At 47.1% G+C, this 12,754-nt stretch overlaps 1 protein-coding gene across 8 annotated transcripts in view; it reads left to right on the top strand.

Annotated features, from left to right (window-relative positions):
* LOC140403169 (voltage-dependent P/Q-type calcium channel subunit alpha-1A-like) overlaps positions 1 to 12,754 on the top strand; it is a 721,889-nt gene that overhangs the window by 543,391 nt on the left and 165,744 nt on the right. For all 8 annotated transcript variants that reach the window (XM_072490879.1, XM_072490875.1, XM_072490873.1 and 5 more), the window contains 2 exons: positions 4,069 to 4,185; positions 7,515 to 7,580. In XM_072490879.1, coding sequence (XP_072346980.1) covers positions 4,069 to 4,185; positions 7,515 to 7,580 — 183 coding nt within the window. The remainder of the gene's footprint in view (positions 1 to 4,068; positions 4,186 to 7,514; positions 7,581 to 12,754) is intronic.

A 12,754-nucleotide genomic window follows, 5' to 3' on the forward strand; every position in this document is an offset into this window, starting at 1 on the left:
ACCTTCAACCTGCAGCTCCTCTGCTTGTAACTCTCCTTTGTGTCTGTAGCTCTCCTTTGTGTCTGTCCACCAGATCTTAACTTCTTTCCTGTTCGTACTCCTTCCAGATTAAGGATTTCTCGGTCACATGGACTAGTATTTCTTACTATCCAAGAAAAGTACAACTGATCCCTTTACAATTGATGCAAACTCTTAAAAGTCCTTTTCAAACATCCTTTAAAACAATTCTGCAGACATTTTAAAGAAATTACAAATGTTCCTCACTGTACTGCTTCTGGGTGAATGTTTGTTGCAATATTTGTTACAACAATAGCAAAATGGGAATCTATAATTGTACAAACATGCATATGTAAAATAGCAGCTAATGCAACATATGAAACTTTGTATAGCAGATATTCCAAAACAGGAAGAAATGAACTTCCCACTCTGTTTAGCAAAGGAGAATGATAGAAACCAGAAATAGTATAAAGTAGTGTTATAGATCAAAGCACGTGGACATTTTCATTTCCTCATCTATTGTCAATTCTTTTACAGTTAAAGGATGAAAGTCTTTAATATTTCAAAGTGACAATGCCTTAATGAAGATGTATTTGAGAGAGTGAAGAACCATGTCTTGTCTTTATTATCATAGTGTGTCTAAGTAACCCTACAATGTGTTGTGGATTTGTAAATGCAAAGAGGAATTTGCCAAACATTTATTCAATTATTAATCCTCTTTTGGAAAGGGTGGGAAATGGAAAAAAAACTCAATGTGAATATTTTGCGAGACGCCTGATCATTGTTATAAAGTGAAAGATTGGTCCAACCACTTGGGAATTGTGCAGAAACTAAAAGTACACTAGGAATTAGTAGACATGGGTGATAGGACCTGACCTAAATATATGTAAGTGATATGCATACTAACACAGACATATAAGTTCACAGGACTTCCAAAACAATTCAACTGTATTAACACAACCCTTTGAATGGCACTGCTGCTCTCTCCCCACCTGATATTTATTTTTGGGCAGTATTTTTTCAAACCTGGTTAGACAGTTTTTTCCAATTGGGAATAGTGCTACTTTTCCTCTTATTCTTACCCAACCTAGCACCGGAATTAAGAAAATCACAAAAATCTCTGCAAATGCGTGCTTTTTTGTACAATCATTGTGAAACATTATAATGAAAATAGTGCCAAAAATCCAAAAGCCAAATGCAAAGCAAAGTGCAAATTACAGGTGCGTGTTTGGAAATACACATGTATGTTCACTGCTCTTCTCTGACCAAAACCTGCAAGCAGCTTGCACTATTGCTGTCTGAACCAGTCTATTGCTATTGTGTTTTGATATAGATCATTGCAGTCAAAATAAGACAGACTGTCTATAATGATTGATGTATTTCTTGTTTTGTTTTTTCACATGCTGTCTTTAATCTGTGCTTTATTGGCGCAACGTCCTCTGAAATAATTCATCCAATCAAAATGCACTATGAAATTCATGTGTCCACCCATGTATCCGTCTGTGTGTCCATGCCAACTAATTTTAAAACTGGTTGCATATCAATCCCAATGCAATCCAATTACAATCATCCATCAACAACATCTACATATAAGACCACGGTTGGTTTGTAATTTATTTGAGCCTAATGCATACACAAACTAAGTATCCTTGGCATGCCAAGCAGCGCTGAATTGTGAATGGCTGTTGCTTTCTCGGATTGGGTTTTTTGGCATGGCTTTGGATTTTGTTGTGGCTCCCACCCATCACTCACCTCAGTGACCCCTTCCCAAAGCTTCAAGAATGAGCTTTATTGATAATCTATTTAGTAATGTTGAAAAGTAAATTCAGCATTCATCTGCTGCATTGTGAAGTCTAGTCAGCTAATTATTAATAATAATCTTTATTAGTGTCAAAAGTAGGCTTACATTAACACTGCAATGAAGTTACTGTGAAAATCTCCGAGTCGCCACACTCCGGCGCCTGTTCGGGTACACAGAGGGAGAATTCAGAATGTCCAATTCACCTAACAAGCACGTCTTTCGGGACTTGTGGGAGGAAACCGGAGCACCCGGAGGAAACCCACACAGACACGGGGAGAACGTGCAGGCTGCGCACAGACAGTCACCCAAGCTGGGAATCGAACCTGGGACCCTGGGAGCTGTGAAGCAACAGTGCTAACCACTGTGCTACCGTGCCGCCCACTTTAAACCTGCAGAGGAAGATTCAGCAAATCTCTCTTTGTCCTCAAAAGGTGAACACAAAGCTCCAGAATATGTAGATAAAAGCAAAATACTGCAGGTGCTGGAGATTTGAAATAAAAATCGAAAGTGTTGGGGGGAAAAACCCAGCAGCTCTGCCAGCCACTGCGAGAAAGAAACAGAATTGATGTTTCTAGCCCAATGTCCGTTCCAAAGAAGAGTCATACCAGATTTGAAACATTATCTGTGTCTTTCTTCACAAATGCTGCCAGACCTGTTGAGGTTTTCCAGCACATTTGTTCTTACTTCAGCATATGTATTTTCATATCCTACATCAGACATCCTTTTTAAATGCTTTACCCAATAATGAGGTTGTAGCAGCTTAGGGACTATCATGTTCGATAAGGTGCCATCTTGATCAACTCTCTAATGTCAACTCCTCCTTTATAAAATCAACCTTTCAACTCTCAAACCTATCTTTCAATCTTAAAACCATCTCCCCTATCCCCTCTCAACGATTAGATTACCAAAAACAATGGGATTATATATAGGGAAAGGCATTTTACTGAAATTTCAGTATCATGTTTGCAGGCACATCTTTTTTTTTGAGCCAGAAAAGAATCCTTTTGGTTTGTGTTCCCTCTTCAAGCTGGTGCAGCTCACTCCCTGCTTTGGGCTCTTTCCTTGTGTTTGGTCACTGCTGCATTTAAAACTTGTGCATGTGTATGACTGATCCACTGCCTCAATGTTACCTGATATGGGTGATGGTGATTTTAAAATATCCCTGGGTGACTTATTAAGAATCCTTCCTACAAACCGCATTTTACTGAAAGAGAGTAACATTCTGATGATATATGTGTGACACATATATATATATCATCATTAACAACTTGAAATTTCAGAATGTAACAAATTAAATTAAATAATGAATATATTATTTGAATTAGATTATTCAATATAATCGGGTGGGACAATGTTGAGCAATGAATTAGTCATGTCCTTTCACCTTTTAGGACCCGAGTTGAATCTAGTCCATATTGACGGTGAAGGTCTCTATAATAAGGGTCCCGTGCTAAATGAATTTATCAACTGCCTCATGCGAAAGGCCTTTCCATAGTTGCAAAAAAATCTGTTACAAGGGTGGGGGTGGTCCTTGCCAATGGGTTACTGTGTCAGCCTTTTACACTTTATACCCTGGTGACCAGGCCATTGGAGTGTTCATACCACCTCCCATGTGTGGAACACAATAGACTGCCCAAGAATTCTTGTAGTGTAGCCTTGCTGCTTCTTTCTTTTTTCACTCTTTGTCAAAGGGTATGGGTTTGAAGAAGCACCATGAGGAAACCATGCAAGCCAGTATGGGCTTAATTCTTTGGCCGTTCTGTGGGTATTTGATAGCTGGGTCATACACCACTGGTAAATTCAAGCTGTTGCATTTCTAAATATGTACATTTGCTGCATGTTTTCAAAGAGCTGCCCATTTATTGGCCCACAGCTCTTATCAGGGACTGCCCCTGTGTTGTTGCTTTTTGCAATTGGTGCCTTTGCATGCTCACCGGAGTCTACAGATATAAATCATAACTTTAAAAGGAATTGTTTTGTTTCAGCCGAATGTTTGCAAGAGCCCACATATAATCATTTTACTTGCAAGTAGACTCCACCTTGTGGCTTGCTCGTGTCAAAGAAAAGTGCATTTGGTTGTGTTATAAATATATATATACATATATATATATTTTAACAAGGAAACCCATTCTTTTCCATGATTGGATGATGGCCAGACTTGTTTTTTTGGGAGTCTTCTTTAAGTGCCATTCTTGTCAAATGCAGCCAGCGGAGACGAGCAGACATTAATTTTTACCTGTCCTGTTTGTTCACTGACCTCGCTTTTGTAGAAAAATATCATCAACCTGAGCTTTCTCCGGCTCTTTCGTGCTGCTCGACTTATCAAGCTCCTGAGGCAGGGTTACACCATCCGTATCTTGCTGTGGACATTTGTCCAGTCTTTCAAGGTGAGACAAGTAATAGTTTTGTTTCCATACCAGTCCTTCAGTTGTCAGACCGTATGTTGGCCAGGGAGCGAGGTTCTCCAGAAGATTACGCAATGTCCTTTCCTCTTCGGGCACTATGTTTCCAACCCAGTACAGGCTGGAAGAAAGTCTGCTTTGGGTGTAGAATTCCATGTTTGGCCAATCTCAGTGTAACTGGGTCAAAGCCCACAGCACAAAAATGCATCAAGTTGGTCAAGTTCCTCGGATGGCTGCTGTGGGAAATTGGAAAATATCACACGAGTGAAATTGGTGTGAGGCACTAATTTAAAGTTGGGTTGGAGTAGAGGGAGCTTTACTCTGTGTCTAACCATGCCACACTTTAAAAAAAAACTTGATGCTAACATCATGGGGGGATGGGGGGTATTTTTTTACCTCCAAGATGGGTGAGTTTGGGTCAAGTGGGAAGATAAAATGTTTCAATTTTTAAAAAAAAGAAATCTCAGACCCAAACGTAACTCACCTCAAATCAGTCATTTTCTGTTTGAATGAAGGAGGAAGGGGAGGTGCGTGATCAACCTGCTCCCAAGAAGTAAGTTGGATGCGTGCGATTTAGCAAGTTCTTAAATTCTATTCTTCAATATTGTCTGCCAGGTTTCCCGAGCCTTTGGAAACCGATCGGTTAAAAAGAGGTGTGAAGGGCCCATTTCATCAGCTAAGTGCCTTGGTAGCAGTGCTTGTGGGACAAGAGTAAAGGAGTGTTTCCTCCAGGCCTAACTAGCTACCTAGTAAACACCCAACACTACTCCAATTACCTCTATGATCCTCCTTGCGATCTTGCCTGCCAACCACACTCTACCAATCCCTCGCACTCCCCCAATTATCATCTTGCCCTCCCCAACTACAATCTTCTCCCCTTCCCCCCACCCCCCCCCCCCCCCCCACAACGATCTCTTCCCTCTGAAGTCACTATCCACCAAACTCACTAAATCCTTCTACTGCAGGCTTTCTCACTCAACAGCAAGCAGCCTGTCAATCAGCTTATAAGCTAGCTTGATAGGCTAATTGATCTGGGAAAAGCAGAGAAAAAAATTACAACACTCCCTGAAGTTTAAATTATATAATGGGCAAAATTCTCCACCTCACGATGCCGCAAATCGAGGCCTGCGCCCGGCACCGATTCGGGCACCATGCCCCAATCCCTCGCTGGTGGAGATAATGAGGATTGCATCCCACACCAGTGGCGCCATGCAAAACATGCATTTGCATGCATTTAAATGTGATTAGCGGGTTGCTCTGCCATTACGCGATGCTCTGCTCCTCTCAGACAGAGGTCTTGCGGGCGTGAATTACTATAAGTATTTAGAAATATGGACTGGACACCACGGCTACGGAGGGGGAGCAGGAGGCTAAAAAACACTGAAAAAACATTGAAAACTGTCGGGCTTGCTGGGGGATGGCTGCCCGGGCCGGGGGCAGTAGTGGGTAGTGACTTGGTGCCAAGTCCATTGACTTGGGGTGTCCCCCTCTGTATCAGGGTGGCCAGGCGCAGACTGCCATTGCTACAATCTGTCTTGTAAACGCATCCCTTTGGGGCTACTTAAGGCACCAGGCTGCTCACACTGTTGACTGCAATCTGAAAATGAAATGAAATGACAATCGCTTATTGTCACAAGTAGGCTTCAAATGAAGTTACTGTGAAAAGCCCCGAGTCGCCACATTCCAGCGCCTGTTCGGGGAGGCTTGTCCGGTAATTGAACCCGCGCTGCTGGCCTTGTTCTGCTTTACAAGCCAGCTGTTTAGCCCACTGTGCTAAACCAGCCCCTGGTTTAGCCTGGTTAAACCACTCCTGGTTTAAATCTGTGCGCTTTTAAATGCTTAGAAGGCCTCTGGTCATCTGGGAGCCCACAAAGGCCACCCCTCTGGACACCCTCATACCTCATCTGTATCCTCAAAGGCCAAGCTCAATTAGGAGGTGTTGGCACTCCTCAGAAGCGCTGCCCATTGCAGAAGAAGCAGGGGATCATCTCACCCAGAGGACACATGGGACCGTATTCTTTGGAACCCTCCCTGGTTCTCTGCCCCTCATCAGTGACCCCCACACTTCTGGACCACCAGCTGTCTCCTCCTGGTGAGACTGGCAGTGCTGACTGCCTCTGCAACCATCTACCAGGCAATGTTCAGGAGCAGACTTGAGTCTGCAGCCCACACTGGGGAAGAGGGTGTCCCTCCGCTGCTCACTGACATGGAGCTGTGGATCAATCTCACTCTCCTGACCTCGGGGGGCAGCTCTTCCCTGAGCCATCTTGGTGGCTGCAGTGAGTATGTGGTAAGTGGAGCACTTAAAACAGCTCCACCTACCTGGCTCTTTGGCACTAACTCCTGGCCCAGTGGTTAGAATGTCCGCTAGGCCGGGAATTGCTTGGAATTCAGGCCAGCAGAGTGCTGGCCAATTAGCATGTGCTGAATTGCTCCTCAAATAGCGCCCACAATGGGAATGACTACCCCATGCAATTCAGTCCCGGCATCAACACTCGGGGCTGAATTTTCCGCTGTCGGGATGCTCCATTTTGCTGGCTGCCCGGGGGTTTCCCGACGGCGTGGGGCTGCCCCACAATGGGAAACCCCATTGGCCAGCCGGCGAAATGGAGACTCCCGATGGTGTGCTGAACCAGAAATATGGCACGGCGGGATGGAGAAACCTGCCCTTAGTCTCCCAAACGGAGAATTTCCCCCAACATTTGGAAAACTAGTATTTCTGTGTCCATAACTCTTCCCTTTTACCCCACCCTAAAAGCACTGTTTGGTAAGTATGTGGCCAACATTAAGGATGTTTGGATAGTCAGAGGCTTTTCCCCAGGGTAGAGGGGTCAATTACTAGGGGGCATAGGTTTAAGGTGAGAGGGGCAAGGTTTAGAGTAGATGTACGAGGCAAGTTTTTTACGCAGAGGGTAGTGGGTGCCTGGAACTCACTACCGGAGGAGGTGGTGGAAGCAGGGACGATAGGGACATTTAAGGGGCATCTTGACAAATATATGAATAGGATGGGAATAGAAGGATACGGACCCAGGAAGTGTAGAAGATTGTAGTTTAGTCGGGCAGTATGGTCGGCACGGGCTTGGAGGGCCGAAGAGCCTGTTCCTGTGCTGTACATTTCTTTGTTCTTTGATGTTCCATTCCTAGCACCAGGATCTCAGTTTCTAATTTCACTTGGCAGCTTTCAGCCCCTGAGGGAAACAACCTGATCAATATGTTTGTGGAACTTGAAATATCTTGTTAGTGTGATAGATAATATTTGATTTTTGAGACACTGGAGAATTGAATGGAATGGGTAATTGAATCTATTTTTTTAGGCGTTGCCTTATGTCTGTCTCCTGATCGCAATGCTGTTCTTCATTTACGCCATCATTGGAATGCAGGTGAGTTAGAATTTCTTTTCTATTTGTAATCTTGAAGAAAAATGACCAAATCCTTTGCAAATCTGTTTCTAAAATGTTGCCATTGGTGCATTAGTTTCAATAAAACTGCAAGCAGAAGGGTCATTTCAAATTGCTCCCTTTCAATGATCTTACAGCAGTGGCACAGAGACTAGGAGCTCCAATAGGGCATATCTCTACTCAGGTAATAATATATTAATGAACAGAAGAATGTAAACAACACCTTAAAACGCACATAGGAACAGGAGTAGTCTATTTTGCTCACTTTAGCCCGTTGTACCATTCAGTGAGATCCTGTTTGATCTGCAATCTATGCACCCACCTTTGCCCCATATCCCTAAGGGGAGTCAATGGCCCAGGCTAATACCCAGTGGACACGGGTTCAAATCCCACCTCAGTAGCTGGTGGAATTAAAATTCAATTAATATTTCAGTGAGAGTGACAATGAAACTGTCATTGACTGTCATAAAAACCCATCAGGTTCACAGATGTCCTTTAGGGAAAGTCTACATGTGACCCCTGACTCTTAACTGCCCTCTGAAATGGTCGAGCAAAGCAGTCAGTTCAAGGGCATATAAGGGATGTGTGATGTTCTCTGTTGGGTCTATCAGGATGCTTTGAGAGCGTAGTGTTAACAAAGAACATCAAGCTGAGTTATTGAACAAAGCTGATTTAATTACACTTCTAAATTAAAGATTCTAACCAGTCAATAAGGAATATGTTAATAAATAAAACAATACGATATCTCTTACAACAGAACTCTGTGCTATGCACCTAATCTATCTCACGCCTAACAACCTTCTCCCAGAATCCCAGGAGTCACATGATATTTATAATGACTACTCCTTATCTCCATCTTATTGTCAACCCTATGTATTACTTACAATACACATATTGTTACAGGACGGGCAACAACTGCTGACCTTGCCAATGATGCCCACATCCCATGCACAAATAAAGGGGAAAAAACATTTGGTTCACAAAATCTGTCCATATTGTTTATATACAAAGAAGCCCAATGATTGCCATTTTGCACACAAGTGGTAATGAGATAAATGATCAGATCACCTGTTTCTTGGTAGCTTTAGTTGAGTGGGGATAACTCTTTGTTCTTCTCCGAATAGTGGAATGGGAGGCAGATGTGGCCCTAATTTAACGTCTTATCTGCTTCAATAATGCATTGGGCTATCAGCTGATACCAGGGGCTGGATCCTCCCAAAATGCCGGCTCATCAGTTTTACTCCAGAGATTCCTGTAAAAAAGATAGACTAATTCAATGACCTGCAGGTGGCTAGCAGGGACTCGGAGTAAATCTCGCAACTTTAGCTGCGGATATGGGCCCTAGCACTTCCAGTTTGGACTCTGCGCATGTGCACAGCGGCAACCTCCAAAGCCTGCGCCGAACTGCATGTGGAATCGGACCACCGAACCAGATGCAAAAATGAGACCCCCACCCCGATTGGCCTCGCGCCCGAGCATCTAACCGCGTGGATCTAGCCCCCCACCGGTGTCCTATCCCCCCCGCCCCCCCATCAGGGCAGCCGCGGACTGAGTCTGCAACCTCCACACCAGCATCCTGACCAGCAATAGGTGGTTAGTTCCACGCCGTCGGGAACTCAGCCGGTCGGGAGCGGAGAATCGCTGGGCGGGCCTCTGTCAATGGGCCCCCAGCCGCACGGCGTACTCCACGGGCCCGATTTTGGTGTGAAAGTGGATTCTCCGCCCCTGCGCCAAACGCGATTTTGGGGCGGGGCTGTGGAGAATCCAGCCCCATGTGCCTGGTCCTGACGTCAGGGCTTGAACTCATGGCTTCCGGCTCAGTGGCACAAGTGATACAAATTAAGCCAAAGTGACATTTTGAACAAGAAGAATTGCCCCTGAATTTAATGTAACTTCATTTAGCAAGACCATAAATGGAATGTTCTTTTTTTGAAAATGCAATTTTGTATCTAGATTATGTGTTAAAGCATTCATGAATGGGTGGTATGTCATTTTGATGCAGCAGGGATTGATTAGTTCCTGCTAATCAATATATTATATGGGTCACATGAAGGTAATCCCCTGTTGTAATTGGTTTATCGTAACTTCATGGTATGGCATCTAGAGGTGCTGGGGCTATTACCAATGAGAACAAAGTCCAAACAGAATCTCACTGACATTCACATCTCGGGTTATCCTATGAGAATAAGCAGCCATTCCCTGGTTCATTCCCCATGGCGCTACGTTGATCAATCAGGGTCGACCTGCCTGGTTTGAAATTGAACAAAAGCTTGGCAGCAAACTGTTCCCTTGTTCAATCTCCATGACAACTCCTGTACCCATTAGAGTCCACTTGCCAACCAATCAGCACCCTCTTCTCGTGCAGTATAAATTGCTGTTCCCTTTGAGATTTGGTGTGGTTGTGAATCCGTCCTGCTGAGTACAAGATGAAAAGCTTCGACGGCATGTCTGTTCTTTCAGCAATAAACGTCCCTGTCTTCAATGCGGCTGTAAGGGAGGAAGGGAAGAAACTGATTTGAGTACTGTCTCTCAACTCAAAGCCTCAAAACATTGATTTGAAAAATCAGACTGAAACCAAACCAGGCTGAAATGACAGACCCAATGCTCTGCACAACTTGTATTTAAAATGAGTTGGGGGAAGTCTCATTTCAGCTTCCAGTGGATTGGACCCACAGTTATAGCCTGATCCTAATTAGGCAATCTCACTCAGTAAGTAACCCCTACAAACTAATATCAATGGAAATAAAAATAATCGATTCTTTGAGAATGATGCAGAACGATTGAATTAGAATGACCTACTAATGATTTTCATTTTTCCCTCCGAGATATTACATTTGCTCATATCTTAGGGTAAACTGCTAGCAAATGAGATTCAATAAATAAAAATGGGGCAAAAGAAATTATGTCAATACCCAGGCCCTGTTGAGCAGCTATTTTTGGTGATTTCCAGTGATTGAATAGGGCAGTGATCAGTCCTACCTGGTTTATAGAAATGATTGTGGTGTAGCTTACATTGTGCTGCTTCCATCTAGTGGCTAAATATAGATGCCTAGCTGAACATCAGATTTCAGGGTCACTTTTTTTCAAATGGTATAGGTCGCATTGCACAACTACTGGGGTAGACATGGGATGGGTTAGTCTACAGGGACGGGCCAGACTACAGGACGGGCCAGTCTACAGGGACGGGCCAGTCTACAGGGACGGGCCAGTCTACAGGGACGGGCCAGTCTACAGGGACGGGCCAGTCTACAGGGACGGGCCAGTCTACAGGGACGGCCAGTCTACAGGGACAGGCCAGTCTACAGGGACGGGCCAGTCTACAGGGACGGGTCAGTCTGCAGAGACGGGTCAGTCTGCAGGGACGGGTCAGTCTACAGGGACGGGCCAGTCTACAGGGACGGGCCAGTCTACAGGGACGGGCCAGTCTACAGGGACGGGCCAATCTGCAGAGACGGGTCAGTCTGCAGGGATGGGTCAGTCTGCAGGGACGGGCCAGTCTACAGGGACGGCCAGTCTACAGGGACGGGCCAGTCTGCAGGGATGGGTCAGTCTACAGGGACGGGCCAGTCTACAGGGACGGGCCAGTCTACAGGGACGGGCCAGTCTACAGGGACGGGCCAATCTGCAGAGACGGGTCAGTCTGCAGGGATGGGTCAGTCTGCAGGGACGGGCCAGTCTACAGGGACGGCCAGTCTACAGGGACGGGCCAGTCTACAGGGACGGGCCAGTCTACAGGGACAGGCCAGTCTACAGGGACGGGCCAATCTGCAGAGACGGGTCAGTCTGCAGGGATGGGTCAGTCTGCAGGGATGGGTCAGTCTGCAGGGACGGGCCAGTCTACAGGACGGGCCAGTCTACAGGGACGGGCCAGTCTACAGGGACGGGCCAGTCTACAGGGACGGGCCAGTCTACAGGGACGGGCCAGTCTACAGGGACGGGCCAGTCTACAGGGACGGGTCAGTCTACAGGGACGGGCTAGTCACAGGGACGGCCAGTCAACAGGGACGGGCCAGTCTACAGGGACGGGCCAGTCTACAGGGACGGGCCAGTCTGCAGGGACGGGTCAGTCTGCAGGGACGGGCCAGTCACAGGGACGGGTCAGTCTGCAGGGACGGGCCAGTCACAGGGACGGGCCAGTCTGCAGGGACGGGCCAGTCTACAGGGACGGGCCAGTCTACAGAGACGGGTCAGTCTGCAGTGACGGCCAGTCTACAGGGACGGCCAGACTACAGGGACGGGCCAGACTACAGGGACGGGCCAGTCTACAGAGACGGGCCAGTCTACAGGGACGGGCCAGTCTGCAGGGACGGGCCAGTCTACAGGGACGGCCAGACTACAGAGACGGGCCAGTCTACAGGGACGGGCCAGTCTGCAGTGACGGCCAGTCTACAGGGACGGCCAGACTACAGGGACGGGCCAGTCTACAGGGACGGGCCAGTCTGCAGTGACGGCCAGTCTACAGGGACGGCCAGACTACAGGGACGGGCCAGACTACAGGGACGGGCCAGTCTACAGAGACGGGCCAGTCTACAGGGACGGGCCAGTCTGCAGGGACGGGCCAGTCTACAGGGACGGGCCAGTCTACAGGGACGGCCAGTCTACAGGGACGGGTCAGTCTGCAGTGACGGCCAGTCTACAGGGACGGCCAGTCTACAGGGACGGGTCAGTCTGCAGTGACGGCCAGTCTACAGGGACGGGCCAGTCTACAGGGACGGCCAGTCTACAGGGACGGGCCAGTCTGCAGGGACGGGTCAGTCTGCAGTGACGGCCAGTCTACAGGGACGGCCAGTCTACAGGGACGGCCAGTCTACAGGGACGGCCAGTCTACAGGGACGGGTCAGTCTGCAGTGACGGCCAGTCTACAGGGACGGCCAGTCTACAGGGACGGGCCAGTCTACAGGGACGGGCCAGTCTACAGGGACGGGCCAGTCTGCAGAGACGGGTCAGTCTACAGGGACGGGCCAGTCACAGGGACGGGCCAGTCTACAGGGACGGGCCAGTCTACAGGGACGGGCCAGTCACAGGGACGGGCCAGTCTACAGGGACGGGCCAGTCTACAGGGACGGGCCAGTCTACAGGGACGGCCAGTCTACAGGGACGGGCCAGTCTACAGGGACGGGCCAGTCTGCAGGGACGGGCCAGTCTGCAGGGACGGG

Source organism: Scyliorhinus torazame, chromosome 27 (genome assembly GCF_047496885.1).
Source record: "Scyliorhinus torazame isolate Kashiwa2021f chromosome 27, sScyTor2.1, whole genome shotgun sequence".
In the NCBI taxonomy this organism is placed as follows: Eukaryota; Metazoa; Chordata; class Chondrichthyes; order Carcharhiniformes; family Scyliorhinidae; genus Scyliorhinus; species Scyliorhinus torazame.